We start from the raw sequence: 21488 nt of genomic DNA on the forward strand, positions 1-21488 counted from the left end.
CATATCCCCCTTTAGTCATCTCTTTTCCAAGCTGAAAAGTCCTAGCCTTATTAATCTCTCCTAATATGGAAACTGTTCCATATCCCTAATAATTTTTGTTGCTTTTTCTGAACCTTTCCCAATTCCAATATATCTTTTTTGAGATGTGGCAACCACAAAGGCTGACTTACTGCATGGAGAGTCATAATCTCAAGGGTTAGGAAGTTGAAAAAGTGTGCTTAACAAGGTTAGCTGCTTCACAGGTCAGCTGCATCTGAATTTTTCTCACATTATGGTGGTTCGAAACGCTTCTTAAGTGCTTTCACAACAAACTGTGTTGGGAAGGTCGGGTTGTTTCACAGGATTGATGGAAGGTTTAGGACTATCTAACAAATTACCTAATTGTGCATCCTGATGATAGGCAACATTTAAGAAGTTTGAGTATTTAGTTTATTTAGGTCTTTTGGTTTAAAAAATGGTGGGTGGCATTAATAAGTTCCTTCTATAATAAAATTAGGAAAGAATGCATGAGAATAAAGTGTAGGGAGACTGCCAATTTTTAGGGCTCTGGGAAAAACTTGGAACTTTCATACAACCAAACTGCTTTACCCTGAACCGATAGAAATGCTAGACAAAGTTGGGACACTTCAGACATGATTCACATCTCCATCACTAACGAGATCTACTCTTTCCATGATTGTAGTCTCAATAATGCTCTTACCATCGGGCATGGAGAAACAAATGAAAATGAATTTGATATTATCCTGGTGGATACTTGTCCACATTACACAATCATAGTTGGTGGTCTCCCTGAGGGGCCCAGGCTTGGAATAAACAAGGATATTTCTGAGTGTCACATCTGAAGATCTTTGGTAGTGCTGTGTCAAGAAGATTGCTTTTTATTTTAGTCAGTGCTGTCGCTTCTCAGTCTGTCAGAAGAAATAACTTGAAAATAATTTTGTAAAGAACAAAATTGAACACTTTAAAACTGACAGACCTCGAGTTCATGCTCCAGTTAATCACTCTTCTGTATGTAGCATTATCAAGAAACCTATAGCCCACATTATTCATTTATATAAATATGCAGTGGTATTCCACCCTCTTGTCTCCAGAACTTTCTTTCAAGCATCAAATCATTAAAGTGAACAATATGCTATTGCTACTGTTAAAGACACTTATGCAGTAACAAGTGCACTGGTCCATTTTACTTCCAGTAAGTCAGCATTTCCAAAGCGCAGGCAGGACTGCCTGTCAGGTGCATATGAGCTGTACGTTTAAATTGCTTGGCCTTAACACAACATGTGAGTTGAAGTGGATATAACTGGTTGCATTTTCCTCAAGAAAGGGAGTTCCCAAAAGAATGGGGGATGGATCATATGATGATTACCTGTTCTGTTAATTCCCTCTGCAACACCTGGCATTGGCCACTGTCGGAAGACAGGATACTGGGCTAAATGGACCTTGAGTCTGACCCAGTACAGCTGCTCTTATGTTCTTAATTTTGATAAATGCTGTGGAAAACAGAGCATATTTTTTGGGAAGTTCTAATGCTCAGTGCTTAAAGAATTAAATTACAAGATCCTAATGCTGTTTTTCAGACTTAAGCCTTTGGATATTGAGTTTATGAAGCGCCTGCATGAAAAAGTCAATATCATTCCACTTATTGCCAAAGCAGACACACTTACACCTGAGGAATGCCAACAATTTAAAAAACAGGTGAGTTGAAAGATTAATATATATTTACAACATATCCTGATTTGGTGCTTTGGTTTCCATGCAGCTAATTAATTTTAATTTTTCAATAAGTAAGATTAAACCTCAAAGCAGTAGCTCAAAACTGCAAAACTGAGTAACACATATCACTAGTTTTAGAATATATTGGTGGAACGATCTTATCCTTGGGGGAGAAATATTAAAAGTGCTGTGGGATTCTTGATGAGTGAAATATGTGCACTGAATTTGTGTCTTTAACAGTGAAAGCATAAAAGAGAGCTTTCAAAGTTGAAATAGTTATAGAACAAAGTGTGAAATAATGCCTGTTTTACCAGTCTCATTGGTTGTATGGAAATGTTAACAAAGTAAGTGCGTGAAACCATCAAGACTAAAGAAGAGCAAGTAGCTAGCTAAAGGACACTTAATCTGAAGCTGCTTATCAGAACTCCAGTATTTAAATTTTGAAGGTAGTGATATTGTTGTAATATAGTTGTGACTGCAAAATTGTTCTCGTGTATTAGATTTGTAGAATGGGCTTAAGATTCATCTCCTCGGTGGCTACAGAGTGAATCATCGCAGTGGCATAATTTATTCTTTTGAGGGGAGTGGGAGAAGCCAGGATGAGAAAGTGAAGTAGCAAATTCATTTTTTTGTACTGTTTCTAGTGCAGGTTTCTAGAGGATCCAGCTTCTCAAAAGACAATTTTAATAAAATAGGTAGACTGCATGGTATAAAAATTGGGTTTGGGACTATAAAGGGAATGCCATTCCAGAGTGGACATGAATTCCATTTTGAGATATTTCTGTGATGTAGAATTTCATGTACAAAAATAGGAAGAAGGTGGCAGAATGTTGTTGCTTAATATTAATAAGTATGCAGCTTGTTTAATATGTTGTATATTTTTGTTGCCATTCTTCAATTTTTTTCCTAAATCAGTCTCTTGAAAATAAAGCCTTGCACTAGAGTCATATACTAGAAACCTCTCTCAAGCTGCAAAATGATATACAAAATACTACATCCTCTAGCCACAGCAATGTCTGTTTTTAAATGGTTTAGCACTTTTCCTATTCCAAAATTCTGGACAACTGAAATCAGATTTATTAAAAATAACTTTCAAATAGGTAATTTAGAAATTAGGACAGTGAGAGTCTTAATTTTTTAAGACACTCAGCTGCTCTTAAGTTTTCACTAACGTTTTCATTTTTGTTCTGTGCTTGCCACTGGAGTCAGTCCACCTGTCACAAATTCTGCTGAAAGGCAGGTGACACTGCTTCAAGCAGTGCCAATTCAGCTGAGCTGGAGGTGAACAGAAGTAGGAGTGACAACAGTAACTACAGTAGGAACTTGTATTATTTAACTATGCTTGAAACTTCAAACTTTTGTGAAGAAAGTTTTATTGAAAGAACATGTTATTTAGATTATGTGCAATACATAGAAAATTCCAAGGTTAAATTTCAGATAAATTTCCAAAAATTAGATTATTGGGGGATTTTCTGAGTATATTTCACCTATCTTTCACATACACTAGCAGTCATCTGAGGCATTAACTTCATTGCAAAGGTCAGTTTAAAAAGCAGAGAATTCTCCAATGCCAAATGGAGGGAGTAGAATGACCAGGTGACAGCAAGTAAATAATGCATGCTTCAGTAATAATTTTACCGATTGTTTGACTGACTGTTAATAACATAATGTTTTCACTTCTAGATTATGAAAGAAATCCAAGAGCACAAAATTAAAATATACGAATTTCCAGAAACAGATGATGAAGAAGAAAATAAGCTGGTTAAAAAGATAAAGGTAGATCATTTTGCAATATACTGTTCACCAGTAGATAACTTCCTTTCATCTTAGAGGAGAGGGAAGATCTTATCCTTTTTGAGGGCTCCAAGAAGCAGTCATTAATGGTGTCTAGGAATTTTATCTCTGCATCCCATCCTGAGCCAACATGTTCTCAGACAACATGGGGATAGTTGAAAGTCACCATTATTATTAGGTTTTCTGTTTTTTGTAGCCTCTCTAGTTTCCCAGAGCATTTCAGTCACCAGTATAGTGACTAGTAATATATTCCTACTACTATACTCTTTATTATTCAGTCATGGAATTTCTATCCATAGAAATTCTGTGATACTATTTGATTCAATTAAGATATTTACTCTGCTGACTTTCACATATACTGCCACTTCCCAACCTACTCTGCTATTCCTGTATATTTTGTAGCCCGGTATTACTGTGTCCCATTGGTTATCATCATTGCACCAAGTTTCTGTGTTGCCTGTTACATCAATATTCTCATTTAATACCAAGCATTCAAGTTCACTCACCTTAATATTTAGACTTCAACCATAGCATTTATAAATTTGTCAATATTTAGTTGTCTGCCTTCATGTGATGTGATGGAATGAGACTTCTTTGTTTGACTGCTTCTCTTCAGTTCCTACCTGTATTTACCAAGTTATATCCTCTCCGCTTTGTTAGAATATAGAGTATCCCCTTTAATAAATCCTCCACTACGGGATGTATCTGTCTGAACAGTGTGCTCCTCTGCACTGTGATCTTTCCCCCTGCCCTTAGTTTAAAAATGCCTCTGTGACCTTTTACATGCCAGCAGTCTGATTCTGTGGTGGTTTAGGTGTAGCCCATCTTTCCTATGTAAGCCCCTCCTTTCCCAAAAGGTTCCTCAGTTCCTAATAAACCTGAATCCCGCCTCTGAACACCCATCATCTCATCCGCTCATTGAGACTCTTCAGTTCAGCCTGTCTAAATGACTGTGTGTGTAGATCTGAAAGCGTTTCAGAGACTGCTACCAAGGAAGTCCTGGATTTTAATGGCCTTAGGCTGCTAGATGAGTTATGTCTACACTAGAGAGCTTACAGTGTCACATCTGTACTGATTCTGCTGCACTGCTGTAAGATCTTGTGTGTAGCTGCTCTGTGCCGAAAGATAATTAATCCACCCTCAGTGGATGACAGTAGCTCTGTCTGCAGGAGCAGCTCTCCCACTGACATAGTTCTGTGCACACTAATGCTTATGCGAGCATAATTTATGTTGCTCAAAGTGGTGGAATATTCACACCTCTGAACCACATAAATTTTGCTGACATAAGTGGTAGTTTAAATTTCCTTATGTCATTGGTACCTACATGTACTGTGACCACCAGCTCCTCCCCAGCACTGCACATAAGTCTATCTAAATGTCTCGAGATCTATAACCTTCATCAGGCAATTCACCATAAACTTCTCCTGGTCATCATAAACCCAACTATATGTTTATAATAATCAAATCCCCCATTACTATTGCCTGTCTCTTCCTAATAATGGGGGTCCCCCTCCCCTGGACAGGTATCCTCAGTGCGAGAGGATGCCGTGACATCATCTGGAAGAAGGATTCCAACTATGGGATCATTCCTTTCCACTCAAGATTGATGTTCTCCTTCCTCAAGACTTCCATCCTCCTCAACAGCATAAAGGCTGTCAGACTGGGATGGGACTGTTTTACTGTGTCCTGGAAAGTCTTGTCTGTGTACCACTTTTCTCTCTCAGTTCCTTCAGTTCAGTCACTCCGGTTTCAAGAGCCTGTACTGTCTCTCTGAGGGCCATGAGTTGCTTGCACCAAATGCACAAATATGCCACCTGCCCACAAGGCAGGTAAACATACATGCTGCATGCAGTGCCATAAACTGGAAGCCCCCTGACTCAGTTACTTGACTTCTGCCTGCATTATTTTTAATCGTGCAGGGTTTCGTTTGTTCTGTATGTATATTTTTTTGTGGGAGCTGGTTATTGGCCTAAGTTAGAGAATATTTATTAGGTATCTCTGGCTCTCGCATTCCCTCTCTTAACTCTCTCACAAAACTCATCCCGAGGGTCACATAGTCATTCCTTCAGTGAGAGAGAGTTCTCCAGGTGAACTCCCCTGTTTGCTAGCTCCTCTGCTTCTGAGCTGGCTTTTTAGACCTTTGTTCTCCCTAAATTAGCCCCACCCCCTTATCAAAGGGATGCTAAATATAGTAGGGATCGAAGGATGTCTGGCTAGAGCTTTGTTAGGAAGCTCTTAACCTTGCTTAGCAGGCCACTGAACTCAGGCCCCATTCCCCTCCTCCAATACACCACACTAGAAACTTTGCCATCTGCAGGCTTGAGTGATTTTGTTGTTGGAATTAATGACCTTTTTTGGAGACCATTTAATGAGCTTTTAAATAATCTAACTTTGTTTAAAAGTAGGGCTGGCAAGTGATTAAAAAAATTAATTGTGCTGTTAAACTATAATAAACAGTATTCTATTTAAAATCTCTTTATAACAAAAGTTGAACTTACTAATTTAGAATTTAAAATAACTACATTCAAAAACAAAACAATGTAAAACTTTAGAGCCTACATGTCCACTCAGTCCTACTTCTTGTTCAGCCAATTACTCAAACACGTTTATTTACATGTGCAGGAGACAGTGCTGCCCATTACTTGTTTACAGTATCACCTGAAAGTGAGAACAGGCGTTCTCATGGCACTATTGTAGCCGATGTCGCAAGATATTGACATGCCAGATGCACTAAAGATTCGTATGTCCCTTCATGCTTCAACCACCATTCCAGAGGATATGCGTCCATGTTCATGATGGGTTCTGTTCAATAATGATCCAAAGTAGTGCAAACTGACATGTGTTCATTTTCTTCATCTGAGTCAGATGCCGCCAGCAGAAGGTTGATTTTCTATTTTGGTGGTTCGGGTTCTGTAGTTTCCGCATAGGACTGTTGCTTTTTTAAGATGTCTGAAAGCATGCTCCACACCTCATCCCTCTCAGATTTTGGAAGGCACTTCCGATTCTTAAGCCCTGGGTGAAATGCTGTAGTTATCTTTAGAAATCTCACATTAGTACCTTCTTTGCATTTTGTCAAATCTGCAGTGAAAGTGTTCTTAAAACGAACAACATGCTGAGTCATCATAAAAGACATGAAATAACATGAAATATATGGCAGAATGCTGGTAAAACACAGAGCAGGAGACATACGATTCTCCCCCAAAGAGTTCAGTCACAAATTTAATTAATGCATTATTATTTAATGAGCATCATCAGCACAGAAATGTAAACAAACTTGTTTGTCTTAGCGATTGGCTGAACAAGAAGCAGGACTAAGTGGACACGTAGGCTCTAAAGTTTTACATTGTTTTATTTTTGAGTGCAGTTATGTAACAAAAATCTACATTTGAACTTTTGCAGTAAGGATATTGCACTACAGTATTTTTATGGGGCGAATTGAAAAATACTGTTTAATTTTTACAGTGCAAATATTTTAATAAAAATAATATAAAGTGAGCACTGTACACTTTGTATTCTGTGGTGTAGTTGAAAGCAATACATTTGAAAATGTAGAAAAGCATTCAAAATATTTAAATTTCAATTGGTATTCTATTCTTTAACAGTGTGATTAAAACTGCGATTCAGTGAGTAATTTTTTTAATTGCAATTAATTTTTTTAGTTAATCATGTGAGTTAACTGTGATTAATCAACAACCCTACTTAAAAGTAAATTTTAGAATAAAAACTATAGTCAATATACATTTAATTAACTCTTTCATGACAGTTTATTACCTCCTTATCCTTCCAATCCATCTCCATTGTTCGTTTCATCTACCTATTTGATGTACATTTGTGAACTCTGGAACAATGGCTGTATTCTATGTTGTCTGTACTGTGTGTAGCATAGTGGGTCCCTGAACCTTGTTTGGGGTTCCTGAGTGCTGCCACAATACAAATAATTTATTTAAAAGCATTTCCTGTTGTATATGGTAACGATATCCTGTGCTAAATACTTATCTAAAAATATTAATCAGTGGTCAAGAACACTTCAATAACTTCTTGTCTTTTGAACCAGTGCTGTAGAATAATTGGTAGGGTTGTTTTTTAAAAAAAATTTTAAAATAAGGAATAAACTTGGAGACCCGGAACATAAGTGTGCAACAGCACAGGGAACACTTATTACAAGTTAAATAGAAGCACCTTCTAGTGATTGGTATGCTAAAGCTGCAACTGAGGAGAAAAGCAGCAGAAAGCCAAAAAGGGCCCTCAAAGTGCAAAAAGCTCAGACTTTTAAAAAATTGAAAACCCTTGGTCCTTCTCTCATACTGCATTCCATCTTTTTTTTTTTCCCCTCAGTCCCTTTCCCCAGCTATATTTCTTTTCATTCCCAATGGTTTAACAAGGTGGTTCTTCCTAGAAAAGATGTAATATTTTTGTTTGCATTTTGTATTGAAAAGAATTGGAATGGGGAAGACCTAGGATTCTCTAGGACTTGATCTGGTGATGAGCCTTGCTAGCCTATACAGTGAAAAGCGGAACAGAGGTAGGAGAGAGATGGGGTTAACTTTGTAAAATATTGCTTTCAACTAATTGAGAGCTTTTCTTGTATGTAAATTTGAGTTCTGCATCAGCCAAGGCAGCCATTTTTGATGGCAATCAATTCAAAAAGTTATGAGTACAGGATTCAGTCAAAGCAAACATTATAGTAGCCATTAAGACTAGGGAATTGCATTATTACTGTAAAGGTTGAGAAATAACCAGTGATCGAAACCCTGTACTCAGACTGGCTGACAACCCTTGTTAATCAGTACATGGGTTTGCATGCCAAATGATCTATAAAATCACTGGGTGATCATTTTTTAATCCGATTTACAGACCACTCAGAATACAGGGAATCTTCTGTAACTGGTACATATCACTAATAGTACAAGCTTCCCTGAACTTTTGGTGAGCTGGATTACAGAATAATAAAACTCCACTTTGTTTTGTATCAAGTTTATAGTTATGCTTTATTTCAATATTTTTAGGCAGAAGACACATCGGTATTGAAAAATCATACTTTTTTGTATCTTTTAGGACCGTTTACCTCTTGCTGTGGTAGGTAGTAATACTATCATTGAAGTTAATGGCAAGAGAGTCAGAGGAAGGCAATATCCTTGGGGTGTTGCAGAAGGTAAACTTTTCTTCAGTATTTGTCGCTTTTTTATTAATTGTAATGTAAGTGCATTCTTGAGATATAAAAAAACTGCAGTATTTGCTTCAAACACTTGAACTTACTTTAAAGTATTGGCACCTGAAAACTTAATAAAACCTGCAGATTTTGTTCAGCAGTGCTACAATTTGTGTAAAGCATCTTTTTCCAGCCTCAGAACAAATGCAATCTGCCAAAGTTAAATGTTTTATAAAAGATATACCTAAGTTTTTGCTTGCGAATCATCTCTTGAAGACCCATGGAGGTATCTTCCAGTGAACTGTAATTAAACTGCAGTATCTTACTTTAATTTCAGTTCATACTTTATTACATAAACAAGATTATGCTTGATGTTCAGCTGTTTACTAGTGCTCATAATATTTCCACTTCAGTGTTGCAGAAACATCCATATGGTTTATTACATAAACTCAGTTTCCTAGTCTTTTGTTTCCAGGGGCTTTCACATTAGGGATGTTTGTTTGATCATCTAGGCTAGAATAAATACAATTTAAAATTCCTGGCAGATCATCTTATTTTTGCTAGACTATAATAAATTGTTGTTTTTCCTAAAGCTGTTGACCTTAAGAGTTGAGCATGCTGAAAGTTTTCATCTTACATTGAGTTCAAAGATGCATTTTCATTTGACAACCCATGTAAAGTCTAATTAAAGTTTGATACTTGCTTTTTGTACCTACTGTAAGTGGAAATACATATAGTTTGCTCTTTTAGTATAGATTTGAAGATAACTGTTTTTTATGAGATAACTGCTATTATTTAATATTTGCCTGCTGCATACCATTCCTCTTTGCATGCATGATAAATGTGGTATATGAAAACCCAAACACAGAGGCTTCAACAGCTGCATTTGCAAAGAGAAGTTTTATTGTATCTTTGGTTTGCATATGTATGTACCCAACTGCAACATATGCTGGAGTGACCACCAAAGATTGTTTGTTTTACGTTGTATTTACCACAATAATTGTCTTATCCATAAACTTTATGAAGCAAATTTTTTTAAAGCAGCTTAACTATGAACCAAGTTAATGGTACTAAACAAAACAGTACTAAACAAAACAGCACACTATGTACATATACGTTAAAAGAAGTGCTACAGTTCTTTGAAGTGCATGTCTGACAGGAAATGGGTTTTGGTGTAGAGTATAAACCAGCTTTAGTAGAACATGGGGGGTGGGGCTCCTAAGGCTCTTGGTTTAGACATTTGAAATATTAAATGGTGATACCGTTCATTACTTTAAAAACAAACTTTTATAACTCTCATTTGAGACTTGTCTCCTTGATCTATCTCATGAGAATATACCACCTATTGATAGAATGATCAGAGAAATAATATTTTACTGAGAGTATAATTTCACATGTTATATAAATGGAATGTCAAATCAGGAATTAAAATTACTTGGAGTAAAATAACTGTGGAGTATACATGTTGCATGAAATTGTATTACAGGGTCACAAGCCTTGTTCCTTCTATAGGCTGAGCTCAGATAGCACATGCCAGGGGCTCCTTACATTCCTTCATTCCCCTCCACAAGCTCCATGTTTGCACCCTCCCAATGCCAGGACTCTGTGATCCCCTTTCCCATATGCCAGTGTGTTTGTCTCTCCATATGCCAGGGGCTCTGTCTCCCATGTCCCTTTCCCCATACCATTGTCTCCCATTCTTCCTCCATACCTCCTACTATTCTTACTACTTTTCTTTGACTGGTGGAGAAATCATTCAGTATCTTTCACGGTTCTATCTGTAAGCAAATACATTGGGTCGAGTGCATGGTCTCAGTTTGCTCAGCCACTGAATATTTAAATACATACTAAATAAAGATAAAATGAGGAACTCGAGGTCTTACAAAGACCATCATTGGGTTTCAATTTTGCAGAATATTATTTTGCAGTGAGCTGCTCTCAGTAAAGTTATGTTTATGTCCTGGTTTTTGATGATGATGTCTGCTCAGTTAGTCTGACCACTGTGCAAATGTAGAATTAACCTGAATGCATTAAATGTGCAGATCCAAGTATGGGGGACGGGGGGAGTGAGCATCTATAACAACTCTGATCTGATCCAGTGTTTACTAATGATTCTGGGACCATTAACAGCGGACACTCAGGTCATTATGTAGATCTGCTGGAATTCTAGTCCTGTTGGAATTTTCCCATAGTTTACATTGCCATTCCATCTCTAAACACAAACTCACCAGATATTGGATTCTGTAAATAAAGCCACAGTTCAGATTCACAAGCAAAGAACTACATGTAATTTCCATTTTAGTCACTTATCAGTCTCATACACTTGAAGTGGTGTAATGGCCTCCATCTTGTGAGTTAGTGTTTGTCTATGTAAATGTCTGTAAATAGTTAACAGGCTTATGATTTTCAAACTATGTAAATTAGCAATTAAGATAGAATCATCAATTCTAGCATGAAATTCAGTGGATATTTGTGTGCTTTGATTTAATTTCTCATTGGAAAGCAAGAGTGCATTGGTATATTTGGGATTTTAGTAAACTGGCAAATTTTTGAAAGGGGGTTTGCTATCAATATATTGTACTACATTTTTCTTTTATTGTAGGATTGTCAGATTACATAGCTCCTTTCTAATTTAAGAACTTTTGATTAATTAGGTGTAATTAACATTGATTTGGTCTTTCTGAAGTAAATATACATAATACATGCAACATTTTGAAAACAGGATTTTCCTGATCCCGATAGACTTTGCTGTCAGGAGAAGTCATGTGATGGCACCTGGCTTGGTGTGTTGGAGCCTTGTTTGGGGAAGAAGTTGGCAAATCAGGACACTGGGGACAAGGAAAATGAGTTTAGTCAGTTATGTGCTGATTTCCTTACCCTTGCTCTCTGGCAAAGTCAACATATAGTCTTAAAGTTTCTGGATTGTTTGAATACTTTTACTCGTATGTAAATATTTTAAAGATGATGCATAAAACTGTGGTTTATTTGTGTCTGCTTCTAGTACTATTAAGTTCAGACATTATAACTTTGAAAAATTAACTGTTGTATCTATTAAATTGGTAGAACTTATCTGGTATCAAATTTGATGTCCCTTCCCTTGTAAAATTGAGTTTATATTTTTATGTGGTAATATGGCAATCCAAAATTTTTAACATATCCTATATGGAATTTTGTCTCAGATAGTACAGGGTTCAGTGGCTCTTTGCAAACCCGTATATGGATGTCTGTCCCAGAATTGTGATTAAATGCAGTTGAGATTATTGCTTTCTACCTGCATAGAGGCACTGTCAACTTGAAATCTAATCAGTTTTTTAAATATGAAGTAGTACACTTGCCCCTGAATTCCCCTACCAAATTTTTTTACGATCACATTTTCTTAAATATTTTTCTCTGTTGCACTGAGGAAGCTGTACATTAAACAGCCATTATTTAGTTAGTTTCATTAAGTACACATTGACATTTAGAACACTCTCATCTTTCAGTTATAGTAATCTTAGGTGCTATTTGTAACAATATAGATGAAAAAATTAACACAATTTTTTAAAAGTTGGTGTCACCTTAAATTCACCTGTTTCATTTGGAAATTGTTCTTCACTTTCTGTCCTGAGCTTGTGAAATGTTACATACTGTCCAACAGCTACTGCATTTCAGGCAGGGTGAGAGATGTGTCTGTTAAGCTTTTTGACATAATCTGGAATGAAAAGTATAAAATTCGCTTTGGAAAAGAAATATGGGGGCACGTGTAGGGAAATGGGAGGTTTATACATAGGAAAACATCAATGATCAAATATATTCAATCTCAGTATCTCCCTCTACCTTATGTATGGCACAAGTTTTGGTTACACTGTCTTAATGTACATTTTACCTTCTTCCCCACAGTTGAAAATGGTGAACACTGTGACTTCACAATTCTAAGGAACATGTTGATAAGGTAAGTAGTTTATGTGGAACATTGCACCCCTATTGTGAAAGGATTTCAACTGAATGTAAGAGAAGGAAACTTGTGTTCTCTATCTCCTTATATTGTATATTCCTTTTTTTAAGGACATCTTTCACTCCTGTGCAAATGTTGAATATTGATCTGCTTTCTACTTTAAGTAAAAATGCAGAATATTTACTTTGTAATTCCCGGACCTCTTGCTTCATCATACAAGAATAAAAGTATCATAATATGTCATGTCTTGTTCATCAATCAATCAATGAAATGCAGCTATCTGACATAGCCTCCAAAATATATTTTTTCCTCTCTAATTAGCAATGGAAGTTTTGTCTGTCCCTTAAATATTTATAAAATATTTGAATAGGTCAAGATTGAGCTGCTAGTGCTCCTGATATTAGATAGTGCGGATTAGAACTTGCTCGACCAATCACCTTGTTTCTGTCCTAACATCAGTGACAGTGAAATATGCAGGAAATGAAAATAGAAATGTAGAGGGAAAAAATAGAAGCCTTCTTAGTACATAATACCTTTCAACATTTTAAAAGTTTGCTAAACTGTAACAAACTGTAGGGGGGGCAATAAGGAAAATTTGGATTAAAAGCAAACTTTTGTATTGTTTTTCAGTTGTTTTTTCCAATTAAAGTACAATGTCTAAGTTTTGTCACGTGACTCAAAATATGCAACTCTTGTTGAAGTTACTAGAAATTGTGGATGTGTGTGAGGGCAGACTTTGAACCATAGTAAGTTAGACTTGAGCAAGAGTTTGAGAATTTCTACACTTCTGTACTGTCTTACTGCGGAGAGTACTTATGGAATAAACTCATTGCTTTTTAACATATTAGTCCTGTGTTCCAAAATAAACCCCTAGTCATGCAATATGACAAGGAACAATTAAAAAAAGTAAATATTTTTTCTCCTCTTGACAGTTGGCCACTCCCAAATTTCTTTTAACCCAACCAAAAAACAGTACAATACAAATTCAACCATGCTGTTCTGTAAGAACAAAGCTTATTTAGCATGAAGTTGAGCAAAGGAAAATTTAGACTTGACAGGAATCCCAAGACTGATTGTGGACAGAAACAAGAGTTCGGTTATTTTGAAACAGAGGTTATCAGTGTGGATTTCTAGCTGTTTTAAGATCTGTTGTGAATGAACCCCACTTCAACACACTTCACAAGTGATAGCACCTTCCACTAGAGCAGTGGTTCTCAACCAGGAAACACGTACCTCAGGGGGTACACAGATGTCTTCCAGAGAGTATATCAGCTCATCTCGATATTTGCCTAGTTTTACATCAGGCTACATAAAAAGCATTAGTGAAGTCAGTTTGTACAGGCAATGACTTGTTTATACTGTTTATACTTGTTTATACTGTTCTGTATACCATACATTAAAATGTAAGTACAATATTTTATATTCCAATTGATTTATTTTATAATATTTTATAATTGCATGGTAAAAATTAGAAAGTAAGCAATTTTTCAGTAATAGTGTGCTGGTACACTTTTTTGTATTTGTCTGATTTTGTACGCAAGTATTTTTTAAGTGAGGGGTAAGTTGGGGGTATGCAAGACAAATCAGACTCCTGAAAGGGGTACAGTAGTCTGGAAAGGTTGAGAGCCACTGCACTAGAGCACTTGGTTTAGGGATATTATCAGTTGCAGGCATCTGTAGAGCAGTGCTTCTCAGTGCCTACCTTTTCTAATGATTATTATGCCTTGGTGCTTGCCACGAAATAAGATGTGCTTTAGGTAGTGTAGTTCTCTCTTCTGTGCTGGACTCTGTGCTGAACCTCCGTTGCGGGGTACTGCTTGGGAGTCATCTGAAGTGAAGCACCCACAGGGACACTACTGGAAGAAGGAGAGGTTACTCACCTTGTGCAGTAACTGTAGTTCTTTGAGATGTCTCTCTCTGTTGGTGCTCCACTACGCACCGTCCTTCCCCTCTGCTTTGAAGTCTCTGTTGTGGGACTTTAGCCTCAATGCAGGGCACAAAGAATGTGCGGGCCGAATGGACACTGCTACCAAAAATCTATATTCAAGGGCACAGACACACCGGAGCTGGAGCACCCATCAGGTGACATATTTCAAAGAACTCAGGTTACTTTATAAGGTGAGTAAGGTCTCAATTTTGAAATGCTATTCTGAGCACAATATGCTGCCCTTTCTGTGACCCTGCCATTGTTCTTTAAGTTTGAAATGAACATAAATGCGTGTAATAGGAAAGTAGTATGACGCCTCAGAAAAAAAGAGACCCTCCTTCAATTTTCTTTTGTCCCTACTGATTAGCACTTTGAATTAGTTGTGTAGAATTTAACAGTAGGCTTATATATTGGTGCTCCCATGAACAAAAATATTTTAAAAAAATAGTTCTCAAATTCTCATTGTTTGATAGGACAGAATAAATTTGGATTATTAAGTCTGCAGAATGAAGATGATGTAATCTGGTTTTCAGATCATGTTTGATATTCATGAAGAGTGAACTCTGCTGATAGCCTGTACTTCTGTTGGCAGAACTCACATGCAGGACCTGAAGGATGTCACTAACAACGTACACTATGAGAACTACAGGAGCAGAAAACTGGCAGCTGTTACGTACAATGGAGTTGACAACAACAAAAACAAAGGGCAGTTAACTAAGTAAGTGTGTGTTAAGTTTGTATCAACATTTGATGTCACCATTCTGTATTTTCTCCTTAATTTCAGTTACCTCAAGTTATGAAGGCCTCATCTAAACACAATAGAGCACTAAAATTATTTAGTCGACCTAACCTATACAACTGCTGTGTTTAAATAAGCAAGAAGTTTAATGTTCATTGTGAATTTTTAAAGCATATTCATCATTTGAGAGTTTTTGGACATCAGGGTTTCTATTTCTGGGCGCAGATTGTGTTTTGGCTTCTGTGGTTTCTCTTGTTCTTGGTGCTCAGTACTTTGTTTTTGTGGAAGAGTGGATTCACCTTATCTTTGTGCTTAATAACTAAGAATAAAATCACACACTTTTTCCCATGTTCAGTGGATTCTGCTCAGTATTTTTCAAAGCTTCTCATCGCAGTAGAAAACTTGTTAGTAACACACAGCAATCTTTCCATCACCATACCTTTTGTGAGAGGGAAGCTGCTAGTGCAGTATTTCAACCCCAGCTGGTGCAGGAACAAAGAACTAAAAACTTTGGTCCCTTTCATGGTAGTACTTTGCATGCCATTCCAGTTAATTTTAAATTATGGAAACATAAAATGTAAATTCTATTTATTCTTCCTATTGTTTATATAACACATAAGTTAGCTATTTTCAAGAATTGTTAGATATCAGTACACATTTTAAAATTTTCTATATTCATCTATGTAATAGTGAAAATAGTGAAGACATAATGTATGTCTGAGGGAGCTAGTGTCAAATTATTTCAGGTTGTTTTTTTTTAATTATTCTTGAGGCAAGTTAGTCATGAATGGTATACTTCCTTGATTGACTGAGAATAGCATTCCAATATAGTATCAGAGTGTAGGGGTACTATACAGTGACTGCCTCACAATTGTACAGCTATTTCTCAGCGAGGGGTATCCCTGATCTCTGGCAGGGGCAGGTCGCAATCTGATGGCTATTTTACACTAAGGGCTTGTCCACACTAAAAAAATTTTACTGTTTAAATATGGTTCTGAAGGAATGAGTTAGCTGGCACCATGCTAAACATGTGCCCCTTGCTACATTGACTGACGCATAATAGTCATGTCACTAAATCAACTTTTCACAACCAAGTTCAAACACAGTAAAATTTTGGAGTTAAGAGAAGTCCAAAGTAGACCAGCATCAGTTCTTTGACTAGTCACGTTGTTACACACACGACAGAGTTTCTCACCTTGCCCAACCTGTTGCTACAACATCCTGATCCACATCCTTTGAGGCTCTTGAGTACTCACAGAGAGATTTAAAATTTATTTTTAAAGTCTCTCTGCATTGCTGACAATAGCATAGCATGGTTGACTGAGAGGGCAAGAGTGCAATAATACCTCTTCTCATGCCTCAGATCAGCTCTTCGGTAATTTTATTGAGAAAATCTTCATGAGGTAGAGTGATTATGAAGAGAACTAGGGAGGAAAGGAGAAATGTAAAAGTTTGATTTGATGTTTGAACTGGGCATTTAGGGGTGAGAGGAGAAAAGAGTAGTTAAGTATAAAAAACTTAAGGGTCCTTTCTCTTTGAAGTGGTAATAGTATCCTGGACTGATAAGTTCTGCCTTCTCCATGAGAATTATAACGCTCATTAAATTGTGGATGTCATGTAAACTTGGAATCTTCAAGACATGTAAAGTTGCAACAAAAACAAAAGAAACTGATCACACTTACTCTGTTACGTAATTTTGGAGTTAATACCATTGCTTTTACAATAAGGGTCAAGTAAGGGGAAAACACTGCATGTACTTTGACTTCCAAAGTTTTACTTTTGTTGATCTCACACCTTTACCCTTACTTCAGTTTTGTCCCTCGTCAGCAGATTTCTGCTTGTCGGTGCCCCCAAACCAAAACTCTCTCCATATGTTATGTAGTCTGAACACTGTAAATCCTTAAAATGCAATATGCAAGTGCATTCTTTGTTCTTAATATTGAAAACTTTGTGTGCTGCTTGCTACAGATTCTGTGTACAGTATTCAGAGGTTCCAAAACCAATGTTACATTTGCTGCACTTATTTATCACCAAGACTGTGAGTCTGTTGCGGATTCCGTGACTTTCTGGGACCTCCGTGACACCTGCAGTGGCAGGTGCAGCTGTCCCCGGGGGCCGCCTGAGAATCTGGGGCAGCCCCTGGGCCAGCTGCACCTGCCACTGCTGGGGCAGTCTCAGGCCACCATGCCTCTCCTCCCTCCCCCCAGCAGCAGCAGGAGTTTGAGTGTGGGAGAGGGTTCAGGGCTGAATCAGGGGGTTGGAGTACAGCATGGGGTGAGGGCTCTGGGCAGTGCTTACCTCGGGGAGACATGCCAGCTGCTTGTGGGAGCCACACAAAGCCAGGTGAAGAGCCTGCCAGCTGCCTCCTCGCACCCAGCAGCAGCAGGGGTCCCAGGTTCCCCTGCCCCCCCCACAGCATCCAAGTTTTAGTCAGGGGAATATAGTACAAGTCATGGGCTGATTACTGGCAGTGAAGTTTTGTTTACTGCCCATGACCTGTCCATGACTTTTTTTTTTTTTTTTTTTACTAAAAATACCTGTGGCTTATGACTAAGACCTTTGTATTCAGAGCAGGTGTTGCCTATTCTTTTAGTTCTCACTGGTGTCTGGATTAGTATTGATGTGGTCTTCTCTTTCAGAAGCATGGCTCATTATTTTACCTCCAGCCACCAAAACAACCACAGTCACTTTACGACAGTCCCTGGTTTGGCCTTTTGAGCTGGATGTCTTTAATAAAGTCAAAGATGCCCTTCTGAACACTTTTTTCTCTGTAGCAAATCTCTTCAGTTTACAATCCTATTAAGAATCATAGCACTTCATTACTGTGTAGCTAAGGTAAATAAAGAATAAATTTATATGCTAGTTGGCAGCTTGAGCCCTCAGTTTCATTCATCATGGAGCTACTGTTATCTACAAATATCTGATTTAGTGCTTGCAGACAAGCAAAAAGATTTTCTTGCAGATTTTGAAAGAACTTCTGATTGAATCCAGATCCTAGACCAGAGGCCATAACCTTCAGCATCCCAGTTCCTTCCTCATTAATTTTTTTAGTCTCACTCAGATTCCTGCCTCTTTTTCAAACAGACAAAACTGGGTTTGCTTACTGTCATTTTGCCTTCTACCTCTCCGGTATCTTATAAGTACACACACACCACTACTTTGCTTCAAATTGTTTGCTCCTATTGTAAATTCTTACCTTGCCCTTTTTTGAAAAATAGAAACATTTCAGATTTTTATATTAATTAAAAATGGGCTGACACTGTTCTCACCAAACAGTTGTCTCATCCATAAGAACCTTTGAGCCACAGCATCTGTTTTATAAGTATTGAAACACTGACGATCTTTAAGTGTCTGTATTTGTATTCAACAACACTTTAATAAAGGAAAAGAAGAGCAAAGAGAATAGAGTCAAATTTTTATACAGCTTTTATGGAACAGTACACTTCAGTAACAGTTTTAGTAGAGTGTATTCTTTTATTTTGGGGCACTTTTAGAATTATGTACTGTTATCAGTAAGAGTACAAGATGTATAGATTTGTTTGTAGGTTAGAGCAGTAACTATACATTCCAAGGGATTGATTTGAAAAGAATATAATTATACAGCACAGCTGTTTAATGCAGATGATAACTTTTTGGAGCTATTTGGGTTTTACAGCATAACTCCAGTTTGACTCTGACAGTACAGACATTGGATTCCTTGCTCATTCTAACAGGCAGGATAACTGGTCACCACCCACATTCTCCCACTCCAGGGCTGCTTTACTTTGCTTCCCCAGTTTTGATTCCTGCCGGATTTAGAGCAACGTATAGGAAGATGATCTCTGTGTAGCCACATCTGGCTGCCATGTGTATTCTTTCATAGAAAGGGGGAAAAGAAAACAAATACACTTCATGTGTGCCTCCCCTCTGGAGTCTTAGGCTTATTTTTGCTCTCACTAAGAAAGCTCTACTCTCTGTGGCTGATGTGATCTCTGGGGCTGTGACAGACAAAACCAACCTTTCAGATTTCCTATGGGTGGGATAATAGCTCACCTGTGAAGGTAAAGGCAGGAGTGGAATAAGGCAATGCTTGAGCCATTTTTTTTCTTGTGCCATGAGAGACAAAAGCAGTGTGTGACATTGCTGGCAGCTAGAGTTTGTGGTTCTGGCTTACTTTAGAATTTTTGTGTCTGTCTAGGGGAGCACTTGAAGTGGGTGAGCCCATTCATAAAACATCAGAAACCTTGCATTCACCTTGGTCGTGATTAATCAGAGATTTACTGACATCAGTGGAGCACTCTCTCTCTATCAAAATAACCTATGAGTCATATTTGACAGTTGTATTTTGTATTAAATGTTGAGTTTATTGGGGATACACAGTTCCTTTGTGAGTATTTTTTATTACACACACACACACACACTCTCTCTCTCTCCCTCCCTCCCACCCCCCGTGGTAATGTAAACATATTAGCCTTTGCAGCTCTGTTCCTTGGGTAAATGTTAGCTTATTTCTTTGAACAAAACTCAGTGTTTGACTATGAAAACAGAATTAGTAATATGTGCTGCAAGATACATTCTGTATTTTCCGAATGCACCAAAACTATTTTTCTTGCCTTATGACTCCCTTGAATTCCTCCCTTGCTTAGTTGATATTATAATCAGCTGTTCTACAAATAACACATTAGTTTAAGAGAAATCCAAAGCATGTTTTTTCCATGATTACGTAGCCTTTTTGTATTTTAGGTTTAGTGTCTGATTCCTTCACATTTTCAACATCATCCCATCTCTAAAAAATATTATGTCAAAGGGTAACCTTCAGGTATATGGATAACTTGTCTCTTCACACTATGCAAATAAGTGTAACTGTACACGTGCACTGTGTGGCATATACTAAAATTGGCACTTGAAACCAAAAATTCTTAATTTGAGAAGTCCTATATTCACTTTTTGATGTGAAATAGACATTTTCAGTGAGGTTAAAAATAAACCATGTCTTTATTATCAAAAGATATATGTTTTTGTATAAATGACATAAAGGTAAGCCTTATCTGGCTAAAGATATGTTCAATAAACTGTCACACAGAGTAACAAAATACACAATGTGTAGATCCTTTTAACTGCTTCTTAGCATAGAATGCTTCTAACTCCTTTTGACTGTTCCTAGGATGTTTATAACCTTGCCACAAGATTCTGTGCCTCCTATAGACAGAACAGGAAGTTCTAGGGAGCAGTCCTAATAACAGGAATGGCTTCATACTGTGTTGCAAATTATTTCATGTAAAAATACCAGTTCCTGAAGGCTGAAACCTGATCTTTTCTTCTGATTTGACTATTGTCAGTGAGATACTAACACAACAAGCTCAAATTAAGATACCATACTCCATGTAAACTTAATTACATTGTACGCTTTCTAGTGCTGTTGAGCATAGCCTCCTGTGAGACCTCTGCTGGCCAGTAAAGTTAAGTGCTGTTTCTATAGCACCTGAACAGTCTCTCTTTAAATATAACATCCGTCATTCACTTTGAATATAATGACCTTCATTAGGTGACAAATTTTATAAGGCAAAGAAGCCTAGAGATTGCTTTGGTTTCAGAAAGCTTACTTAGAGCAAGTTCGTTAAGTTAATGTCACTAAAATATGTAAAATAACTTTAAAAGCATGCGTACTTTAGTCACACCACTGTAGGTAATCTGTCTTTGAAATATCTCTTCACATCAAATCTGCATTAATATTTACATGGTGTAGTGATTAACTAACTGAATTTTGAAATAAACATAACCAGCTTTAACTAACAATCTTTCATTTTACTGTGGAAAATTTGCTTTTAGGGGAAAAAACAAATTTTAATTAGCTTTTTTAGAATCTATAATGAATTTGCTTTTTAATTACTGCTTTTTAGTTTTTGTGGTTTTATTTAAGCATGCTAAGCCTCTGTATTTTTGTTTTTTAGATTTGACACAGTTGAAGGCATGTAAGTGGTTATTTAAATTTTTCCAAAGACTTCAGACAAAAACTCTTTAAACACATAAGACCTTTAATGTTAAGTGTTTCAAAATTTAAGTTTTCCTGTTATTCAGCTTCTGCATCTGATTTTACTTTAGTGCTTTTTGTTCTAAAACTGCTCTAACATTTTAGATTAAAAGTTATAAATATCTTCAGTGACAAATATTCTTCATAGAACATTCCCTCTTACTTTTGAAAGATTTCGGTCAAATTGCATGAGAATAACACAGACTGAAGGATGTATGTAAA

General features: G+C 37.0%; 1 protein-coding gene across 6 annotated transcripts in view; it reads left to right on the top strand.

The window, feature by feature from the left end:
- Positions 1-21488, top strand: part of SEPTIN7 (septin 7) — a 128971-nt gene that overhangs the window by 99319 nt on the left and 8164 nt on the right. For 4 of the 6 annotated variants that reach the window (XM_030551353.1, XM_030551351.1, XM_030551350.1 and 1 more), the window contains 6 exons: positions 1578-1695; positions 3397-3489; positions 8563-8659; positions 12536-12587; positions 15110-15235; positions 21187-21207. In XM_030551353.1, coding sequence (XP_030407213.1) covers positions 1578-1695; positions 3397-3489; positions 8563-8659; positions 12536-12587; positions 15110-15235; positions 21187-21207 — 507 coding nt within the window. The remainder of the gene's footprint in view (positions 1-1577; positions 1696-3396; positions 3490-8562; positions 8660-12535; positions 12588-15109; positions 15236-21186; positions 21208-21488) is intronic. The other 2 variants (XM_030551355.1, XM_030551354.1) reach the window with 1 other exon arrangement.

Source organism: Gopherus evgoodei, chromosome 2 (assembly GCF_007399415.2).
Source record: "Gopherus evgoodei ecotype Sinaloan lineage chromosome 2, rGopEvg1_v1.p, whole genome shotgun sequence".
Taxonomy (NCBI): domain Eukaryota; kingdom Metazoa; phylum Chordata; order Testudines; family Testudinidae; genus Gopherus; species Gopherus evgoodei.